Source organism: Phaseolus vulgaris, chromosome 2, assembly GCF_051622355.1.
Source record: "Phaseolus vulgaris cultivar YP4 chromosome 2, ASM5162235v1, whole genome shotgun sequence".
In the NCBI taxonomy this organism is placed as follows: Eukaryota; Viridiplantae; Streptophyta; class Magnoliopsida; order Fabales; family Fabaceae; genus Phaseolus; species Phaseolus vulgaris.
Genome location: NC_143499.1, coordinates 39,614,540 through 39,636,207, shown reverse-complemented (window position 1 = coordinate 39,636,207; position 21,668 = coordinate 39,614,540). Strand labels below are relative to the sequence as shown.

At 28.6% G+C, this 21,668-nt stretch overlaps 2 protein-coding genes across 2 annotated transcripts; one reads left to right on the top strand and one right to left on the bottom strand.

Moving 5' to 3' along the window:
* Positions 1-2,634: 2,634 nt before the first annotated feature.
* LOC137811965 (vesicle-associated protein 4-2) lies at positions 2,635-7,430 on the bottom strand. The gene is made up of 7 exons (XM_068613828.1): positions 6,833-7,430; positions 5,220-5,290; positions 4,861-4,942; positions 4,647-4,759; positions 3,403-3,480; positions 3,064-3,183; positions 2,635-2,968 (listed from the first exon to the last, which is right to left on the bottom strand). Exons 1-7 carry the CDS (start codon positions 7,101-7,103, stop codon positions 2,906-2,908), a joined length of 798 nt encoding a protein of 265 aa, XP_068469929.1. The 5' UTR covers positions 7,104-7,430; the 3' UTR covers positions 2,635-2,905.
* Positions 7,431-19,274: 11,844 nt separating this feature from the next.
* Positions 19,275-20,918, top strand: LOC137811964 (transcription factor MYB102). The gene is made up of 3 exons (XM_068613827.2): positions 19,275-19,514; positions 19,604-19,733; positions 19,856-20,918. Exons 1-3 carry the CDS (start codon positions 19,382-19,384, stop codon positions 20,679-20,681), a joined length of 1,089 nt encoding a protein of 362 aa, XP_068469928.2. The 5' UTR covers positions 19,275-19,381; the 3' UTR covers positions 20,682-20,918.
* The last annotated feature ends 750 nt before the right edge of the window (positions 20,919-21,668 follow it).

Here is a 21,668-nt window from a genome sequence, read left to right as displayed (position 1 = left end):
TTATTTTCCTTTAGCATACTTTTTTATACAACTTTAGGACTCATATGTGCCTATAAATGAAAGTTGTGACTTTTTTGGCATTTGCAATGGTATTATAAAATATCGGGAGCTAACCAATGTCTGCAAAAAATTAAATCAAGGCAATGAGTTGCACAAGGAGATGAAAATAATTTTGTTCTTCTCCTCTAACATTTCTTCCGCTACCATAAACTTAGAGGCACCATCAATCATAACTTGTACAACATTGTCCTCTCCAATTTCTACTAGTGCAAAATTTATTAGTTCAAACATTTGTTTGACATCCTTTATCACATCACTAGTATCAATATATTTTAAGAAAATTGTTCCACTTACACTATATTACAAAGTGGACTTTAAGCTTAACTCAACCCCATAAAACCGGCTCTTGGGGTTGAGTTAGGCTTAAAGTCCACTTTGTAATATGGTATGAGAGTCATTTAAAGTCTATCTAGCGAGTGTTTGTTGGGCTTATTGTGTCACCCGCTATCGGGCCATTATCGGACTACCCATAATATGTTATCCCACGCACGAGCTGTCACTCTTGGCGTGAGGGGGTGTGTTGGAGATCTCACATCAACTAGAGATTAGGACATTTCATTGTATATTGTGGGTGCAAACCTCAACCTTATGAGCTGGTTTTATGGGGTTTAGTTAGGCTTAAAATTCACTTTGTAATAGACTATTCACAAAAAATTTGATAAGAGACCTCCTTTTTCATCTTTCCAACCATCACACATTAAAGTACAACTTCATTTCTCTCATTTAACATTATATTTCTCCAAACTACTTTGTGTATTGTCAACTATCCAATTAAGACATCCTAACTTCATGATAAGTAGGAGGTTTTAAACTCTTGCCATATTCAACACAAATTTTAACATTTGAACAAATAAGAAACTTCTTACCAAAGTAAATGGCAAAACATTGTCATATATGCATTTGCAAATGTTTAGAATCACCAAATCTCTTTCTTTAAACATTTTATTCATGTTTTTTTTTTTTTTGCTTTATAACTCTTTATTTTCCCTCCTTAGAAAATGACTTCAATGTCTCTTTTTTATTACTATTAGATATCAACTTCTTCAAAAAAAAAATCTTGACGATTTGCTTCATAGATTTTTTTCTTTGTCTTCTAGTAATTTCAAAAACATGTATTTGATATTGTTTGTAACAAATATATATGTGATGACAATTTTTTTTATTCTAACAAAATGAAGTTGCATTCTTATAATATCACCCCAACATGTGAACAATACTTACACTTAACTAAAAGTATATGAAGAGAAACACTCTCAAAATGATTTAGTGTAATATCTAGTTTTTTTTTCCTCTTTCTAAGTCATTGTTTTACCAACAATTCTAGACAACAACTGATTTTTTTACAAAAAAACAAAAATATAATATCAAATACAAGAACAATTATCTATAAAAAGTTAAATTTTTTATATAAACATATACTTAAACAATCTTATATAAAATAAAATAAAACAAGTACTTTCTATATAAAAAATAAAATAAATAGAAACTTAAATAATTTTATATAAAAAAGTATTAAAAAACATAAGAATATAATTTAAAATGCATTTTTTTTTTAAAAAAAACAAACAAAAGAATCACTAACAATAATTAATGTTACATAGAAAAATGAAATATAACAAAAAAATATAAAAACATGAGAAGTTAGAAAAAATTATTGTCACCAAAAGTAATATTAATGTAGTCGTACTTATTTCTAAACATACATGATACTCCATCTACTTATTTCAAAGTGAAAAAAAACACAAGCTAAAAGTATCTATAAAGTTAATAAATATTAAAATAATAGTAATGCATATAGAGTGGTACTACATCTACTAATTTAAAAAAAAATTAAAAAATTGGAAGTATCTACTTAGTGAGATAAATATTAAAATAGTAAGTATTAAAACATATACTTATTTCAAAAGTAAGAAAATAAAACTTAGAAGTATTTATAAAGTAATATAAATATTTAAATATTAAAACATACGGTACTATATATATAAAAAAATTGAGATAAATATTAAAATAATATTTAAGCATATCGTACTACATCTATTAAAAGTAAGAAAATACAATAAAAAATATCTAAAAAGTGTGAAAGCTAGTATTCATTTGAAAACCTAATAGTATAACTTTCTGCAAACCTATCTTCTCCAACTTCGGTAAGTTTCTTTTGTTCTTTTTCTTTACTAATTTTATTTTCTTCTACTAGGAGCTTCTTTTCTCTTCTCCACTGTGCTTGTGCTTTCACTACATTTCTTTTACTCAACCTATTGTGCTTCTTCTCCACCTCTTCATTATTTTCATCTTTCTTGCCCTAGGCAAATAATTCTATTAAAGACGTGTGACTGTTTTTTTATTATTTGTTTTTAGACATTTTTCATTCCCATGCATGATGACACTGTGAAATGTACGTGTCACCATAAATCATGTGTAACAGAACTACTAAATAAGCAAATCACAATTTGAATTCGATACATGTCACGATTCCACGATTCCCCTACAAATATGTATCATGAAAGAAATTTTTTTAACCGAATCGATATCTTACTATCTTCGTTTCGAGAATCTCAGCCACACAGACGAAGAGCATACCATTGATCACATTTTAAATTGAACAAAACTATTTCACATCAATCCATCAAAATTATTCCCACGAAAAAAAAGAGCCTAAAAACAAAATGACATTTATCTACATAATGATCAGATCACACACGCACGCATAGGTTTCACCAAAGTACACTTGCCATTCATCTGAAAATTTTCTAAGAAAGCGAAGCTGTAATTTTAGTAATTGTTTCTCTTAATATAACATTTCCCTTGGCGGCAATATCATTTCCTATAGGTATTCCAGACCAACGCCCTATACAGAATCTACAACCACTTCACCCTGCTGCTTTGCGAGGTATCTTTCTCTCCTCTCTTTCTGAAAACATAATCATATGTTATTAACAGATGAAGCATTTGTCAAAAGTAACAAAACCAAAGGAAAACTTCTAATCAAAAGCTAAGTAAACATACCCATTCGTCTATGACGAGCCCTTCCCCGATAATTTTTGGACCTGCATCTTCCACAGGCTTTTTACGTGCCTCAAGGGCAGCATCAGCATCCGCTAGTTGTCGGTTCAGTTTTTCCAAAGCCTTAACGAGAGAAAGATAGACCCTTGTTAGCATGCAATTAGTTAATATATTACATGAGACATCTGATAAATACAGCATCAATAGTTGATACTCAATGTCTCATCCACAGTAAAACAATGGATATATAAAAAAAAGTGAAGAAAAAAAAGGGAGATGATTACTAACATTGGCTCAATTATACAAAAAATGAAAAGTGAAGAAAATAAATTCAGTACTCACAGGAGAAGGACGCTCTGGATCTAGAAAAACAACTCGCAAAATCTGCTCCACTGCTACTTGGTCCTTCTGCTCATCAAACTGATTCCAGGGAGAGAAAAAATAATATTATTTTAGAAACAGGTAAGTGTGTTCGCAGTGTAGAAGATATCTTCAGATCAAGCAGAGATTTGGAGACGCTAGAGTGACTGAAATGAAATGAGCACATACATACAACAGAAGAACTAAAATTTTGATTGTGCAGAATTTTATGACGTGTGTGTATGAGAGAGAGAGAGAGAGAGAGAGAGAGAGAGAGAGAAAGAGGGATGAATGGGAAGTGAGCCTTCTTATTATTAATCATAATACAAAAACCGCCAGAGCTTATAATACCATGCACATGAATATACTAAAGGCTATAAAGTTTTAATGGTTAAAAGGACAAAATTTATATGCATAGAATAATTAACAAAACCAAGAAAATACATCCTTTTTCAAGGTTCCCAAATCCCTTATACTCAGACTTGTAGATTTGATGGGTAAACTCGTAAAAGTTTACCTAATATAAAAAACAATATTAAAAATCTATTAATGGCATATATGCATAACATAATACCTTAGCACAACAGCAACCAACATTTCAACTTCATAATAAAGAACAGTAGCAAACCACAATAATAAAGTATGATAGTATATTAGTCTTAAATAAAATTAAACTTACCTAAATGGCGTAATCACATATAAATTCATAAAAAAGAAGTTCTTAAAGTGAAAACATTTCAAATTTCTTCAAATACTTTGAGTCCAAATAAAATGTTATGCCGATAGGGTCATTAAAGGGGGAAAATTACATTGATTTGAAAGTTAATTCCTTCTTGACTCCAAAGATTATGTGAGTTTAAAGAATTTACCTGAGTTTACTCAAAAAATAGTTTCATAGTGAGCTAACTCATTTCATCTACCTAGGATCGTATGCTTGTAAGAGTTGAAGAGTAAACTTGAGAGTTTGACAACCTTGTCCTTTTCCACTTATATATAACTAAACCTAAGGAACAAACAATTTATTGCCGTAAAATAAATACTATGCATATAATCAGTGTGATAGGTAATCTAAAATACAGTTGCAAGATTGGTGGAAGAGTGACCAACTGAAACAAGTAGGCAGGAAAGACAACAGTAGTAAAGTAATGAAACTAAAATCAATAGCAACAACATTTTATCTTATTCATGGCAATAGTAAGTTTTCAGTCAAAACAAAATTAACTAACCAGTTCAGGGACGTAATCAATTGATCCTTTCACCTTCAAGCTCATGATTTTAAATTTCAGTCCTGTTTTTTCAGGCTTTTCATTATTTTCTGGTTGCTCTACAAACTTGAACACTAAATAACAAAAACACAAATTAGTGGGATAACCAGACCTTGTATTTACAATGATCTTTTGTTATAAGAAGGGACATAGACAGAAATAAAATATTATTTACCTGTTGCTATGATACTCTCACCAGGTGCAAGAATAGCTCCGGGAGGACGCATGAAACAGCTTTTGGGAGCAGTTGTTTGAAACTAAACATGCATATTTTAAATGGAAAACAAAGAACTTTTGTTAGAATAGATAGTCTAGTTCTATTACTAATAGATTAATAGGTGAAATCAATAAGTTAAAGACTTATTCTCCGGCAAAACTGTAACGTAGTAACAGCAATAATAGATAGTTTAAGTTCAAGACATTATGGAACTACCTCAAATAACTAAAAGTCAGAAATTGCAAACGAAGAAAATAAAAATTATAAAAACAGAAATAAAAAAATTAAAAAAAAAAGCTGAACATGCTTCCCCATACCTTAAAAGCTACATGAGATTTACTGGTGTTTTTAATCCTGATGGCACTCCTAACCTGTTTGCCCGGTTCATCTGCACAAGATAGTAAGGAAATAAGAAACAAGTTATGTAACATAAGAATAAGTAAATCGACCAATCATATTGAATATTACAATAAAAAGGTTATAAAAAATAAAATTAAAAGCCACGAAAGCAAAGACAAGTCTGTGTGTGTATTTCTGCACCCAAAAGCGCAGTCACGTGAGAAGCCAAGAGAGGCAAAGAGAATTTACATCTTATTTTCTCCTGTATCTCCATAATTTGACCAATTACATTCAAACTTTATGATTGTCACACCAGTGACACTCTCCACTACATGTAATTTCTGATTGGTATCAAAGCCTAGCAAATTTAACGTTGTTATATTTGATATCTACATGCAAAAGAAACTTTTCAAGAGAGGAAACTGTTTGGTAGCATGGTAAAAACACTTCGTAACTCACAGCATGCAAAATTAAGATATTGTTGCTACCATTCAAAATGAAATACTTAATACAGAGAAAATACAAAAAGCATAGCAGCACAAAACTAAGAAGTAATTAATCTTCAGAAAATAATCCATCTCTAGCATTCATTCCAAAACCATTTAGTTTGAAAGACTTATGAATTCAAGATGAACACTTATCTGTCTATCCTATCGTGGTCAAAGCAATTTGAAAGAAAATGACTTAACAACTATAAAGGAACAAAAATCGAAATTAGGAAAAAACAGTACTTTCGTTTCTATCATAAGTATCTTCAACACTGAAATCAACAAAACTAGCCCTGGAACTAATGTCAATCTTTTCTTGGACTTTCCTCCTAAGCAATAAACTATACATTTACAGTTTCCATCCCTAGACTACCACTATGCACTTAAACAGAGATGGTAAGCATACTCAAAAACCATCAACAGCAACAACTATCAATGTTGAATAATTACCTTTGTTACTATAGTCATGTTTGAAAAATCAGTGCTTATAAGAGGGCAAAAAAATAAGTAAAACGAATTGAACTTCCAACTTTGCCTCTGAGCTAAAACCAATTTATGTACATAAACTTTTATAAAAAGCTATATCAGTTAACTACTTTCAAATCCCAAAATCGAAGTACACAATTTGATTTCTCAAGAAAGAAACTCGATTCATTTACATTTTTAATTTCATCGTCTTCTTACGTGTCCACATAAAAATTTATCCAAACAAGGCCTACCCAAATTACATCTCCAGCTCGCTTTCAATTTCGGAAAGAAATGGACTGTGATTACTAGCACTGTTACCTCACAAGCCACAAATAAATGCCAAGAAAGGAAAGCACATCATTAAAAACTACAAGCAACGAATAAATAAACGTAATCTTTCACGCGAAGTTGGAAGTACGGGCAACGATTTTCACCCGAACCAAAGACTTCCATTTATGGCAGAGTCCAATTAAAGCCTTAAAACACCTTTAAGAAACCGCAATTAGAAACGGTAAATAGAAATTAAAACAAAATATCCAAATTAGATCACGATGAAAGCAATTATTGCATGCAAGCAGAGACACATAACGAAGAATGACGATATAAAAAAATTGAAGGGGAAGACGAATTTATACAAGGGAAGTAAAGCTTATTGGATGGATCGAGCTTGAGACGGCGTCGTGTTGGGAGAAGCGATCTGGCAACGGAGGAAACGGAACTGGAGGTGTTGGAAGTGGAGCCCTCGAGTGGAAGATTGTTATGATTGTGGTGGTGATGGTGGTGGTGGAGGTGAAGGTTAGCAGAAGACGACGTCGTAGTTGTGGCAGAGGTGGAATGGCGAAAGGGAAGCTTGAAGAAATTCCAGACCTTAGGTTCGGAGTGAGGCTTGGGATCAGCTACGGCCATGCTCTCGTCCTCTCCGGTTCCAGAAACGGTAATCGCGCAAGAGATGAACTGGAGAAGCAAGAGGATTGACTTTGAGTTGAGAGATGACAGAGGTAAAGGTTCTAAACGCCGTCGTTTACTCCGTCTTCTCTTATTTTCTGGGTCTGGTTTTGAAAATGTGAAAAGTGTTGCAGACGCGGATGTGAGGAGAATTATGAATTATGGTCACGAAAAGCGTTTGACGTCCACGCGTTTTGGGTTTTCTTTTTCCTTTAACCGTTTGTTTGTTTGTTTTGTTTGGTTGGTTTGGGTAGTGTAATGAGTGGAAGAGTGAAAAAACGTGAACCCAAGAGCGCAGAAAACATGGTGGGCTCCATTTTGAAGCAACGCAACTAGTAGTGTCTATTACACGTTATGGGTTGACTTCTCTACCATTTTCCACCTTATTAAAAATATTATTCATTAATTCAAATTTATTATATATATTAATATTAATATTATTTTATTTTTCTGTGTATTTAAAAGTCTTACCATACTTAGAATTCAAATTCAATTTTTAAAAGTCTCCTTGACAAATCCGTTCCTAAAAAAGAAATTTACAAGATTTATACTATATCAGATTTATTTATCTTATATATTAACATTATTGGTCTGATTTATCGAATAAGAGTTAAAACTTTATTCATTTTGCTATTACTCTTCATAAACATTACATATATTATTATTATTATTATTACTTAATTACACGACTTAGAGTTATATTATATTTTAAGTAATAATTGGGCTTAATTTTACTTTAGCTTCTAAAGTTTTCTAAACGTGACATTTGCATCTTTATAAAAATTTAGTTACATATTCAATCATTCAACCTTCTAAAATTAAAAAATGCTATTAATATGTTTTATAATTTATATAATCCAACATTAATAATAATACTACTTATTTATTTATGTAAAATATTAATAATATTTAGTTGTAAGCTTTAATATTATCATAGAAAAACGTTAGCAGCTTTTTGGCAATTAGATAATATATTATATTGAACAAAATTACTAAATGTTGAAAATTTAAATGCCAAATATATACAAATGCCCTTTTTAATCCAATACTACAACATGAAGGGAAAAAAAGTCTCAGGAAGAATTAGATTGATAGCAAAAAATTTAAGTAAATTTTATTTTATTTATAAAAAAAATAAGCAGGGATGCTAGGACAATTACTCATATATTGCTTAACCAATTTAATTAGATTCTTTGAAAAATAAGAAAGTAAAATACGTAATAAAAAAATATGTGCAAAGGTTTATTATTTTCTTGTTGCAACATGAAACTTAATCATGTTGCTTATAACAGAGTTTTATCCAATTCAGTTGATAAAACAAAAAGGAATAAGCGTTCACTTAGTGGGAAAGGAAATTAAAAGAGTACACAAAAAGTGAAAAAAGAAAAAAGTGGCAATCCTTTTTGTAAGCAAAAAAAGTACTTAAGAAAATAATAAGATACAAAATAATTGAGGGTGTATATGTACGAGAGTTGCTTAATTTACAAGTTATTTATATTATAAAATGACTAATTTTTTTGGATAAATTAAAAATAACATAATATAAGATCATTAAAAATAAAGTTGGATAATCAAATATCAAAATTCTAAAAATTTTGTGAACTCTGCAAAATATAAGCATTTATAAATAAAGTGATTTTAAATTTTAAAATACATTTTTTTATGGATAAAAAAATTCCAAGCAAACAAACTAATTTAAAGAATTAGCCCAAACCTTTACATGTACAAATTCACTGCATTGTAGCTATCTTCAAAACTAAGGCTGGGTATTAATATATAAATTGAGATTTGTCTCTCTTACTTAATACGAAACTTGGAAGACTTAAGAAATATACATTAACGTACATAGTAATCTCCTACACTGTTTTAAAAGGTTTAAGAAAAATGTTTGAAGAATTGAAAAAAAAATTACTGGTTTCAAATGTTCCATAAAAGAACACGAGTTTAAATTCACATTAATGTTTGTTTGATTATGATGAAACTTTATCATTTTGATTAGAAAAAAAAATAGAGATATAACTACAAGGAGTTTAAAGAATAATAGAGATGAGAGTTCAAAAATATGGTTCAAGGATGAGAAGAGAAATGCAAAAACAGTTTTTAGAAAATTAAAAAGATGGGTGCAAAAATAGGATATTGTATATTTTTATAGCAAAGGGTATTTTTTATAGTAAAAAATAAAAAGGAAAGGAACTGTACTTAGTAATACGGGGATATATAAATAGCAAACGTTCTGCTGTTTCCATTATTAGATTGGGTCCAACCTAATTGAAATCTGACTTTATTTTCCAATTGATTATTGGACCTTGACTTATTCCTTTTAAAGAAATGCTTTTACTTCGCACCCAAAAATTTGAACCTACACCCTACTAAAACCTGAATTTTCGAATTTGCCCTTTTGCGTTTTATTTAATACAAAGTAATGAATGAAAAGTTTACACAATCAATTCAGTTTACAACTTCACATAATCGATTCAGTTAACACGAGTGATTACTGTATGTTAAAAAAAAGTTTAAAAAAACGTTTTAAGTAAGTTTTTCTCAACAAAATATTACAACGTCAAATATACTTTATAAGGTAATTTGTTCTTATCAAAAATAAATTTGGAGAGTTCTAAATATATTATTCACTTTACCTTAATTTTTTCTTTTATACAAAATTCTTCCCAAACTTGTAAGTCCAAACAGTTTCCATCAACTTACAGAACAATTATGTTTCCTAAATCTTTATTTTTCTTTTAAATAAAAAATAAAATAAATAAATTTTCAGGATGATAATAATTTAGCAAGAATTATGTGAAATAAAAAATTCATTCAATATAGTTGTCCAAGTATCATCTTAAGTATGGAATTAGCAACAACATTATATGATACATTTTTAGTTGGCTTCAATAACTAAACAAGAATATACATAAGTTTTAGGGCTGGACTAGTTGAAGAGCTATTATTTTCAGCTTTGGGTTGTCAAAATATAAAATTATGCATGTGTATTGTTCTTTTTGGATCATGTAATCTTATTTATGACACGAATTCTATGCACATTTTTATTTAAATATGTTTTATCTATTTTATGTGATATGCTTGTTTTGGTTGTTATAATAAAATTTTATGCAAATGTTCACTGAGTGTAATTATGAATATTATCTAAGTTTTGTGGATATGTCGTCTTCATCTACAAAGAGACAACGGAATAGTTAATAGGGTAAGGAAAAAACCCCTACTAATGATTTAGTTCCCAATGCACCTAATCCCAGTATAGAGGATGTTCTTAATCATTCTTGGCATTTTTCTAACCAAGACCAAATGCTGGAGTTTGGGACGGGCTTTGCTCACAGATTAATTGTGCCCCCCCTAAGGTCATGCATTTTGGGTTCTTTGAAGAAGTAAGGTTTGAGTTCCAAAATCATTTGGAACGTTCAGGACTGAAACAATTTTTAATGCTGAGGTATTCATGCATTGATGTTATGATCAAAGTTCTTTATGCAAATCTCAGGATTATATTTGATGATATCCTCTATTTAGAGGTCAACCACAAGAGGATTATTACACAACCTCCATATTGGTTTTCGTTGGTTAAATTGAATTATAAGGGACTTCAATTGAATAGTGCAACCCCTCATGAACACCTAAACTATGACATTAATAGGCATGTTAAGGCTAGGGAACGTCCAGGACTGAAACAATTTTTAATGCTGAGATATTCATGCATTGACGTTATGATCAAAGTTCTTTATGCAAATCTTAGGATTATATTTGATGATATCCTCTATTTAGAGGTCAACCACAAGAGGATTATTACACAACCTCCATATTGGTTTTCGTTGGTTAAATTGAATTATAAGGGACTTCAATTGAATAGTGCAACCCCTCATGAACACCTAAACTATGACATTAATAGGCATGTTAAGGCTAGGGATGAAGGCTCATAATCTCAGGAATGTTGGTGTTTTGTCAGTGAATGACCAACTACTTCACTAGATGTTTGTTCACATTTTTGTGTCCTCGACACAATAACTATTCTCAGTTGCAACACAAATATTTTCATGCTACGAGCAATAAAAAATAATATTTTTATTAACTGACCATATTACATGTTGCAACACATGGTCAAATGTCGGAACAACAACATGTCTCTTCCATATGCTACGTTGATCTCACGGTTTATGACAACACGTGAAATCAATTTATCCCTGGAAATCATGAATGAATCTAGGATGGTGCTACTTTTTTGGAAAAAAATCAACGAAAAAGTAAAATGTCCATCTGGTACATGGTGTGTGGCAACATGGAAGGGATGACCAGGAGGATGACAGAGATGATGTAGACCTAGCCATTCCAGAGGAACATGTTGATGGCACTGTGCCTCAGGTCCCAATGCAGGATAACCCTACAATGTCATTGCAATATTTGAGTGGATTCCAAGCGTTGCAGGAATCCCATTTAGACTATGAACCTCAACATTAGCAGACGTTTCAACAACATCGATACACGTTTCGATAGGGTTCGTGACCGTATTAAGGAGATGGAAAAACAAATTAAGGATTTTCATGACTCTTTTGAATGATACATATTTCAATGTATCATTCATATGATTTTCCATAACATTATTATTATTATTATTATTTATTTCATGTTTCCTCTATATATACAATTATACTGTATGTTTAATATTTGTTATGCATAGACTTTATCCATGAATTTTGCTTTAATAAATTAAAATTTACTGCATTAATATTTATTTCATAAATATTTTTTCCTTTATCAAATTATAACTCCAACACAATATCAGAAATAATCTGCTCCAACACAGTACTAAAAGTAATCTTTTAATTGCATACAACTATAATTCAAATATAAATAATCCACAACTACAACTTTGTTCTAAATAAAGTTTATGAAAATCATAAATATAGTTCAATTTATTTTACATAATTTATATTTTTCCTAAGTTAACTCCAACATATTGGAAATAATGTGTCAATTACCGAAAATAATATTTTAATTTAAAACAGATATAATTCACAAATAATAATCAAATTATTTTTTTTAACAATTTTTAAATATAAGGAAAATGTGTAAAGTTACATTTTTATCAATTAAAAAAATACAATTTCAATTACACCACCACATCACTCACAAACTTTCATAAATTTTTCATACACTTTCCAATGTATTTACCTTAATTTAAACACCATAACTTTTTTTTTACATTTTCCCTTCAAATCATCTGAAATTCATGTTGGAGATCCCACATCGACTAGAGATTAGAACTTTTCATTGTATATAAGTGGGTGCAAACCTCAATTTCATGAGCCGGTTTTATGAGGTTGAGTTAGGCTTAAAGTCCACTTCGTAATAATTCACTCTCTCAATTTCACTTTCTAATCTAAACAAATATAAAGTGTTGATAGGTTTTGTTAGAATAGCTTGAAATAGCCTCGAATGTAAAACACTATCTTATTTACTTTTTATTTTTTATATAAGAATTAGATCACTTTGAGTGATCTATATTTTTTTTTATATAAAAAACAATTACATTATAGTCATCTTTTGGAATTCCAGTATGAAATAAAAGTATGATAGAAATAAGAACATCAATATCTAAAAGGAAGGCACTTGACCATTACAGTGATGTTTTAATTTTAAAAACATAACGAAACAGACATTTCTTCTTTAAAGTGATTGGTTTTTCAAATAAATTGAGGTCATAGACGCCAGCTTCAGCGCAATAGTCACAAGACAAATCACAAAAATAGACGTGACCAATTAATTATAAAACAATAATTTAGTATTTAGTAGAATTATTAAGATTTTGATAAGCATCACGAGACTCTGAGAACACACAACACTTTTGAATTTGATTTTCCCTGTTCCGTATGCATTAAGAAGTTAGATTTGGTCACGTGGCAGTTTCCAAAATCAGACGATAATGTGTGACGTTGTCTTGTCTCACTGTTGGGACTGGAGAAGTGAGCGCCCCTTATTGTTTGACAACACGTCTCAGTTTTCAGCTATTTCACTGCACCACGCAAACAAAATTAGGTGTCCCCCTAAATTCGAACATTGCTAATTCATATCCATTAACAATACTAAAAATATTCATCTCTTACAAAGTTACGTATATTATATTTTAAAAAGGTTTAGGTAATTCTATAATATATAATTCCTAGTGTGGAAGAATATCTGTGAAGTTCACATTGAAATTGGAAGAAAAAGTTTTATGTTATAGGTTAACAGTAGGTTAAAAGATATATTTTTTTTCAAAGTGTCACAATTATTTTAAGTAAATAAAGTTGTTTAAACTATAAGTTTACATTGTATTGTATTTTGGACATGAATTGACACAACATAAAAAAGGAAAGCAGACCAAAGACTAGGGTTAGAGTTAAGTATATAGGGAAGACAAATATGAATGTAGAGTAATTTTTTATGTTCACATTTTTTCACATCTTTGAGAATTGGTCAAAAGTTTAATCTGATGTTAGGCATTTCCCTTTTTTATTATTGTATTAATGATTGAAATGGATAGTATGCTTTGAGAGAAAATAAAACCCTCAATACTAAAAAAATATAATTTATATAGGTTTTCTATCATCTTGATCACTAATATATTTTACAGAAGATAAAATATATTTTATATTAATTAAATTATAGATATAAAATATATAAACAATTTTAAATACTAACCGATATAAACATATATTTAAAAGAGTTAAATAATAAAGTAAAAATAATACTTAAATTATTACTATATTATATTTTATGGTGATCAAATTTGTGATAGTATATAAAATCATCATACACGTAAATAACAATGTTTATAAATAATATTATATAAAAAATAGTCACTACATAACACTTTTTTTAGTCTTTTAACATATAATCTAATTTAATTAATATAATAATTAATTATTTTTATCTTAAAAATAATTTATATTTAATAATTTTTTTAGTGTATGAAGAAATAAAATTTAATTAAATATCAGACAAAAATTCAATTATTGATAAATATAATAAATATGTTTATTTAAAGTTTAAAAACTTATATTCAAATTTTAGACATAAAAATTATTTAAAATTATTTCAACCAAAATATAAATAAAAACAAATTCAGGATTAAACTTGATTGATTCTATTGAGATTCATGCCATAGAATAGCCTACCACTGGCCAGGTGTACCCTAAAAAGAATAAAACGTGCTTTGAATGTTGGTTCAAATATATTCAGATATGAAAATAAACAGGGTAGGAAGATGTGCAATGAGTTACGCGCGTGATTGATTTTTAAAATATATTTTTACATTTTGTACAGAGTTTATGAAAATAATTTTTTGTTATAAAATATTAAGAATGGCATAAGGAAACAAAATGATGAGTTCTTAAATGATTGCTTTATGGTTGAAAAATTTAAAAAGGCCAGGCTTGTTGGATGCACTTCCTTTTCTGACCGGACATCCTTCTGTTCCAGTTCAGACTGAAATTGAGAAAAATAAATTAAAACGTGTTATTTAACTTTCACAGTCAAACACAAACACAACCCAACTTTGACTACGCCTCAAACACACTCACATCTCTTATCAATGGCGGTGATCGACACCACACATTATTCTCTTCAAAAAATCATTAATATCATCACTACTATTCAATGACCAAATTGGACAAGAAAAACATGTTTTAACCCACTTTATTTTATACAACATAATTTTCTTTTACTTTTTTTGTATAATTGTAATATTTAATAAATAATGTGTAAAAGAGAGAAAAACTCATATTTTACAACTGACTATGGAACCCAATTTAATAAATGCAACATCTGGATTTGAACGTGGACTTGGAGCATTTCCATTGGACTCATGGATTCACGTTGCCATGCATTTCTGAACCAAAACAATGCTTCTGTTTGAACCAACGACTCTGATTAGTAACGAATAGGCTTTGAGCTTGGAGGTGCAGGAGAGTGATAACTATCTCAGCGTTGAGGCCATAAAATTATCACTATAAATTAAATTACATTATAGTAAGATTATAGGATTTCTCTTCTTGTGCTTTAAAATAAAACTTCAAATTCAACATATTTTTTAATTGAAATGTGTTTCAAAACCAACTGTCTTTTTGGTGATTTGACCTTTAGTATAAATGTTTCCATCTATCTATATTTTATTTAAAAATTAGAAAACACAACCTAAAATATGAATTCTATAACTAAAAAATATATTTGTATAATATACAGTATAAAGTGGCGTTTTATACTTGTAAACAATGTCAATTAAAATTGTTGTAATTTTTTTAATTAAAAATTACTTAATATAAATAGCAATGTATTTGTCATTTTTAATAATTATTATTTTAATAAATTTTGGAAAGTAATACGTGGTTTTCAACTGTCATAAAATTTGAATTTATTTTTTTTGTTATTAATCACCAATTAACATTTATAACCTCAAAATATAACAACAAATATCCTAAAAAGTGAAAATATAAAAAAAAAACAAAATAATAATAATAAAAAATTTTGGTTTCAAGATTAGTTTCTCTTATTATTAAATGGTTTCTAGATTGATATTTAATTAGCAATTAAGGTTTTTACTACCAAATTTAGAATCTAAATAAGTGGTAGTTAAAACTTTGATAGTTAAATAGATACCAATTTAAAAAATATTTCACAATATAGAAACTAATTTATAAATTAATTTTTTTTTTACTTTCTAAAATGGTCTCTAATTTAATTACTATTGTAACTAATTATTATTTTTCTCTAAAAATTGATTTCTATTTGATGATTTTTGTTGTGATGTTTTATCATTTTTTTTATATTTTTACATGTTTGTTTATAAATTTATGATTTTACTGTAGGTGATTTGTTTTTTATATATGAGGTTTTTTTTTATTGTAAGTGGTTATTTGAATTTAAAAAATAGTTACTTAATAGATAAAATTATAAACACCATAAAATAGTTAAAAGTGTAAAATTGAAAAAAAAATTGTGTAGATTTTCTTATTAATACCGACGAAGAAGGCGAAATTGTGAGTTTTCTTATTAAAAAGTGAGAGTCAAATTGGAGACTAAAACCGATGGACAAAGAAGACTCAAATAAGATGGTAGACCATATTTGTGTGAAAGAAAAAACATATGAATAAAAATAAATGTGTGTTGGCTTTAAAGTTTAGAACGATATATGTGAAAGGATATTGTGTGTTTGCTTTTTAAGGAAAGTGAAAAAAAGAGATCGAAAGTGCATTGGTGTCATTAATAAAATTCATCACTTATATAGAAAGAAAAAAAAAACACTTCACCTAAACTTCTATAATTTTTTTATTTACAACTTATTTATGATTTTTATTATTAAATTTTATTTAAATGTTTGATTAACAATCATATATAATAAAAATTATTAAAATTATTAAAAATAAAATTCAACAACATATTAATTATATTATAAAAGAAAATATTAAATATATTTTTAATAAAAATAAAAATATTATATATTTTAATAAAATAAAAATATTATATATATTCATAAAAACAAAAAATAATTATATTATAAATTATTATGTTATTTAACTACATATATAATCGATTATATATTTTATATAATTGATTATGTATATAAATTTATAATAATAAAATAATAATAATAATAATAATAATAATAATATAAATATATTTAAATATCTATAATACTAAAAAATATTATTAGCATTAATGATATAAATGTTGAAACAATAATATTTAAAACTTATTTATAAAATAATAATAAAATTATAAATAATAATATTAACTAAAATAATTTTTTAAAATAATGATAATAAATATAAATTAAAATAATAATAATAATTAAATAAATTTATTAATTATGAATATTATTAATAATATTAATTTTATTTGTATAAAATATTTAATAATATTATTAATAAAATAATTAATAATAATAAATATGAATTTTAATACAATAAAAATAAATATATTTATTTATATAAAACATAAATTTTTATATTAACAGTATTATTAATTTTAAAAAATAAATATGTAAAGAAATAAATTAATTTTTTTTAAAATATAAGGGTAAACTAATTTTGTAAAAAAAAAATCACGTTACTCGTATTTCTTCTGAAAATAATTGTTCAAAAATACTGGAAATTATTTACAAAATTTTAATTAAATCAAATTTATACAAAAATATTTCATATTTTGTTATTTTGTCTCATATTCATTATTTTATCTCATATTTTATTATTTAAATATTTTAAAAAATATGGATAAATTTGTAAAGTTAAATTCACACATTTTTAAAAATTAAAAAAAATTCTCACAACCATCATATTATTCAAAAAAATTTAACAAATTTTCTCACTAATTCACTTGAGCATATCCCTAAAAGAACCTCACTTTCTTCATACTTTTATTTTAAATCACTCTAAATCTACTTAATAAAATTCTCACAAATTCATTCATCTATCAAAACACAACCTGGTGTGAGTTTGGAGAAATGAGAAAGCGAGTTTCGAAAAAAACTATATTTGAGAAATAAGAGAATGTTTCTTCAAAATGTTATAACTTTTAATATTAGTACAACACTTCATTAGGGATAACAAAATGAGTCAATGCGATCTGTTTTAGCCTGATTTGCTATTGGCTTATCAAAAGCGGAGTGGGGTGGGCTGGTTTGTTAAGATTGTGTAGGCTGAAAATAGTAACTCGCTCCGTCATAGGGCGAATTGACAGGCTGACCTGTCACTTTTCAATATTTTTTAAATTTTTTTTTCTTTTTTTATGTTTTATATTTATCTACTTGTTTATAATCATTGATATCACTTTTTGGATAATTAAAATATAAGAAAAAATAATAAATTAAAATATAAGAAAAAATAATAAATTAAAATATAAGAAAAAATAATAAATTAAAATATAAGAAAAAATAATAAAATTAAATCAAATTTTAATATTTTAATGAATGAAGGTTTAATACCTAACAAAGTAAAGTAAATATCAATAATACTTAAATGAATCAAATGATGTATAAAGAAATTAATGTAAATAAAATTTTATATAAAACATTGACCACCACCAATTTTATTCCAATGGACGAGATCACTCTTTAAAAGTATAAAAAAGAAAAAAAAGTGAACTAATAGGTCAGACTGCCTTGTTTCATCTGATCCGCCAGATTAACGAGTTAGGTGGATCAGACCAATTCGACGAGTTCAAAAAGTCAACCCATCTCATCTTAAATGATGAAGACTGAGGACAAACTCATTTTACCATTCCTAATTTAACAAATTAGCAATTATAAACATCATAATTTTTCGTAAAAAAAATACAATTTTACAATTATTGTGTTATAGCGTGGTGATAAAAAAAAAATTGTGTTATAGCGTATAAGTGACCGTTTATCAACACTATAATATTAAAACTGTCACATTTAATAGGATGTTTTGTAGTAAAAAATAAAAACAAAATAATTTTTTAAAACTCTATTTCTTAAATTTTTATATAGGTATTTTGGATCTATATTTGTTCATTTTTTTTTTCCATTTCATAAATGAAACACAAGACGTTGTTTATAAGAGACTAAGTTCACTACAACATTAATGAGCAAGTTATAGTTTTAAAATGAAGCTAATTACATACATCTAATTATAGATTTAGCAATGATTTTTTGAATTATAATTAAGAATAATGAGAAGTAAATAAGAAGATTTCCTCTACAACATGGAATCCGAAAGAAAGACATGTGTTTTCGGGGTTACGTGGCTAGTGATGTGTTGATTTACAGCTAATACGAATCTAGAAAGCAAGGGGTCAGTACTTTCCAGAAAACGATGGTTGGTTTGACTCCTGGATAATGTTACAAGTATTTGTGAAATGTACCAGTTGGAAGCAAACATATGAAAACAAGGATTAAATTTCAACGTGAGATGAAAAAGTTAAGATGTTATTTTTTTTCAGTAAAGATTTGATTTGCAATGCAAGATAGATGTAAACAGAAACCACGTAAAGAAAATTGATTAAACCATATGAGAAGGAGACACGTAGCGGAAGAGATAACAGAGGCCGGCACCAAATCCAATTGACTTCTCCTTTTTCTTACCTTCTTCTCCTTAATTGCTATTTATACAACACCAAGTACGTTCTTTGAGTCTCGTACAAAACATCACAATTAACTCCAACCTCTCTCTTTCTCTATTTTCTCACCTCTCCAGAACTTCTCCCTCCCTTCCTCATCAAAACAAAGAAAGCTAATGGGTAGATCACCTTGTTGTGACAAAAATGGCCTCAAGAAAGGACCCTGGACAACAGAAGAAGACCAGAAACTTGTTGATTACATTCAGAAACATGGCTACGGCAATTGGAGAGTACTCCCAAAGAATGCTGGTATGTCATAAAATAAAGTACGTTTTTGCCTTTTGTTGTATACTTGAGCTATAAAATAAATGGCTTTTGCTTTTTTTCTTGCTGAGTAGGGTTGCAAAGGTGTGGAAAGAGTTGTAGACTCCGATGGACAAACTATCTCCGACCAGATATAAAGCGTGGTCGATTCACTTTTGAAGAGGAAGAGACCATAATACAACTACATAGCATTCTTGGTAACAAGTGAGTCTCTTGTTTAATATGTTGCTTTTGTCAATTTATAATACACACTGAACAGCATGAGTCAAATATTATCTTTCGTTAAAATAAGGGTTTTTCTAACTTGGTATATTTGGAATGTGTAGGTGGTCAGCTATTGCTTCTCGTTTGCCTGGAAGAACAGACAATGAAATCAAGAATTACTGGAATACACACATTAGAAAAAGGCTTCTAAGGATGGGAATTGACCCCGTGACACATAGGCCAAGGCTTGATCTTTTGGACCTCTCTTCCATCCTAAGTTCATCCCTTTATGGTCCAACACAGATGAACATCCAAAGACTGTTTGGTACACAGGCAATGGTGAACCCTGAACTCTTGAAGCTTGCTTCATCGCCCTTTTCTTCTCAGCAACGTGAAAACCTCAACATGTGCGCACAAAATTGTGATCCCCAAATTAACCAAATCCCACACCTGGTACAAACTCAGGACTTTGCTCAAGAACCATGTAAAACACTAGACAATACAATGAATCCTCCTTGTTCTTCATTGTCATGGCCTTTTGCTGAAGAAGAGTTGGTTGAATGCAATATGAACCCGTACCCTTCTGTTTTCCATGACTCTTGCTTCCAACAACATTCTCAACCGAGTGATTTGCAATGCAACGGAATTGATACAAGTTATGTTGCTCAATTACCAAGCTATAACTACCATGGCTCTGATTATGACGCAAATCTTATGGACCCTCCAATGTCTGAATCCTCAACCTATAACCATTCCCATAACAGCAATCAGAACTTCGGCTTCGCTTCAGTTATGTCAACGCCTTCATCAAGCCCCACGCCGTTGAATTCGAACTCGACGCATGTCAATGGAAGTAGCAGCACTGAGGATGAGATAGAAAGCTATGTCAGCAGCAACTTGTTGAGATTTGAAATCCCAAACATGTTAGGTGTGAATGAGTTCCTATAGTTGTTAATGTATTCACACAATGAAACAATCGTCTCAAACAAAAGTGAATTAATCAAAGGATTCATTATTCCTCGCATTGATTTATCTGGGCTGGCTAGACAATTGCAACTATGGATTGTGTTGATACATGTAACATTTTTCTATGCTTTTAATAGTATTCATAGTTGACTTTCTTCTTTGAGGCTTTCTATGCGTTAGGAAGTTAGTAAATAAAAAGTCCTTATCCTCTTCCAATTATTTATTGTTTAAAGTTTCTATTATTGCTATGTTAGTCTGCATTTCTGTTTTCTTCCTAATATTAGCATCTATTAATCTTATTATATAAACAAACCACTGAACCATACCTACTCACTCAAGGCAAGGAATAGTATTATGCTCGTAAGGCAACACGTAATCAATCTTATTCTAACCAAATAAGATTATTATACAGCATTTTTTAATATTAGATGATTGTATAAAAAAAAACACAGAACAACCATAATAATGTTCCTCCTTTCCTTTTTAATTATCATTTTTTTATTTTTTGTCTTTATGTATTTGTGCTTTTTAAAGTTCGAAATAATATTAATTTTTTGTCAATTATATAATTATTTTTCACATAATTTTAACTAATTTATAGTGGTGTATTTATATGGAAGTAAAGTGAAAGAGATAAAATAGAAATGATAATGGGCGTTAAGATGAAGAAAAATATTGTATTTTGTTAGTTTTTATATTTAAACTTCAGAAGATAAGTAAAAAGAAATAAAAAGTAATATATAATTATAAATTTGAAAAGTATAAATATTGTGGAGGGAGAAATACGCAGAAGAGGAGGAGTGAGAGGGAAGGAAGGTTTGGGGCAGTGAATTAAAGATGGCGGCGAAGTGAGGGGAGAAAGACGCCGGAGCACTTGAGGTGGACACGTGTAAGAGGTTGGTGTCTTCTCACGTAGTGACACAAATAAAGTAGTAAAAAGTATGAGTTTGTACGGGGTTTGACCGTAAG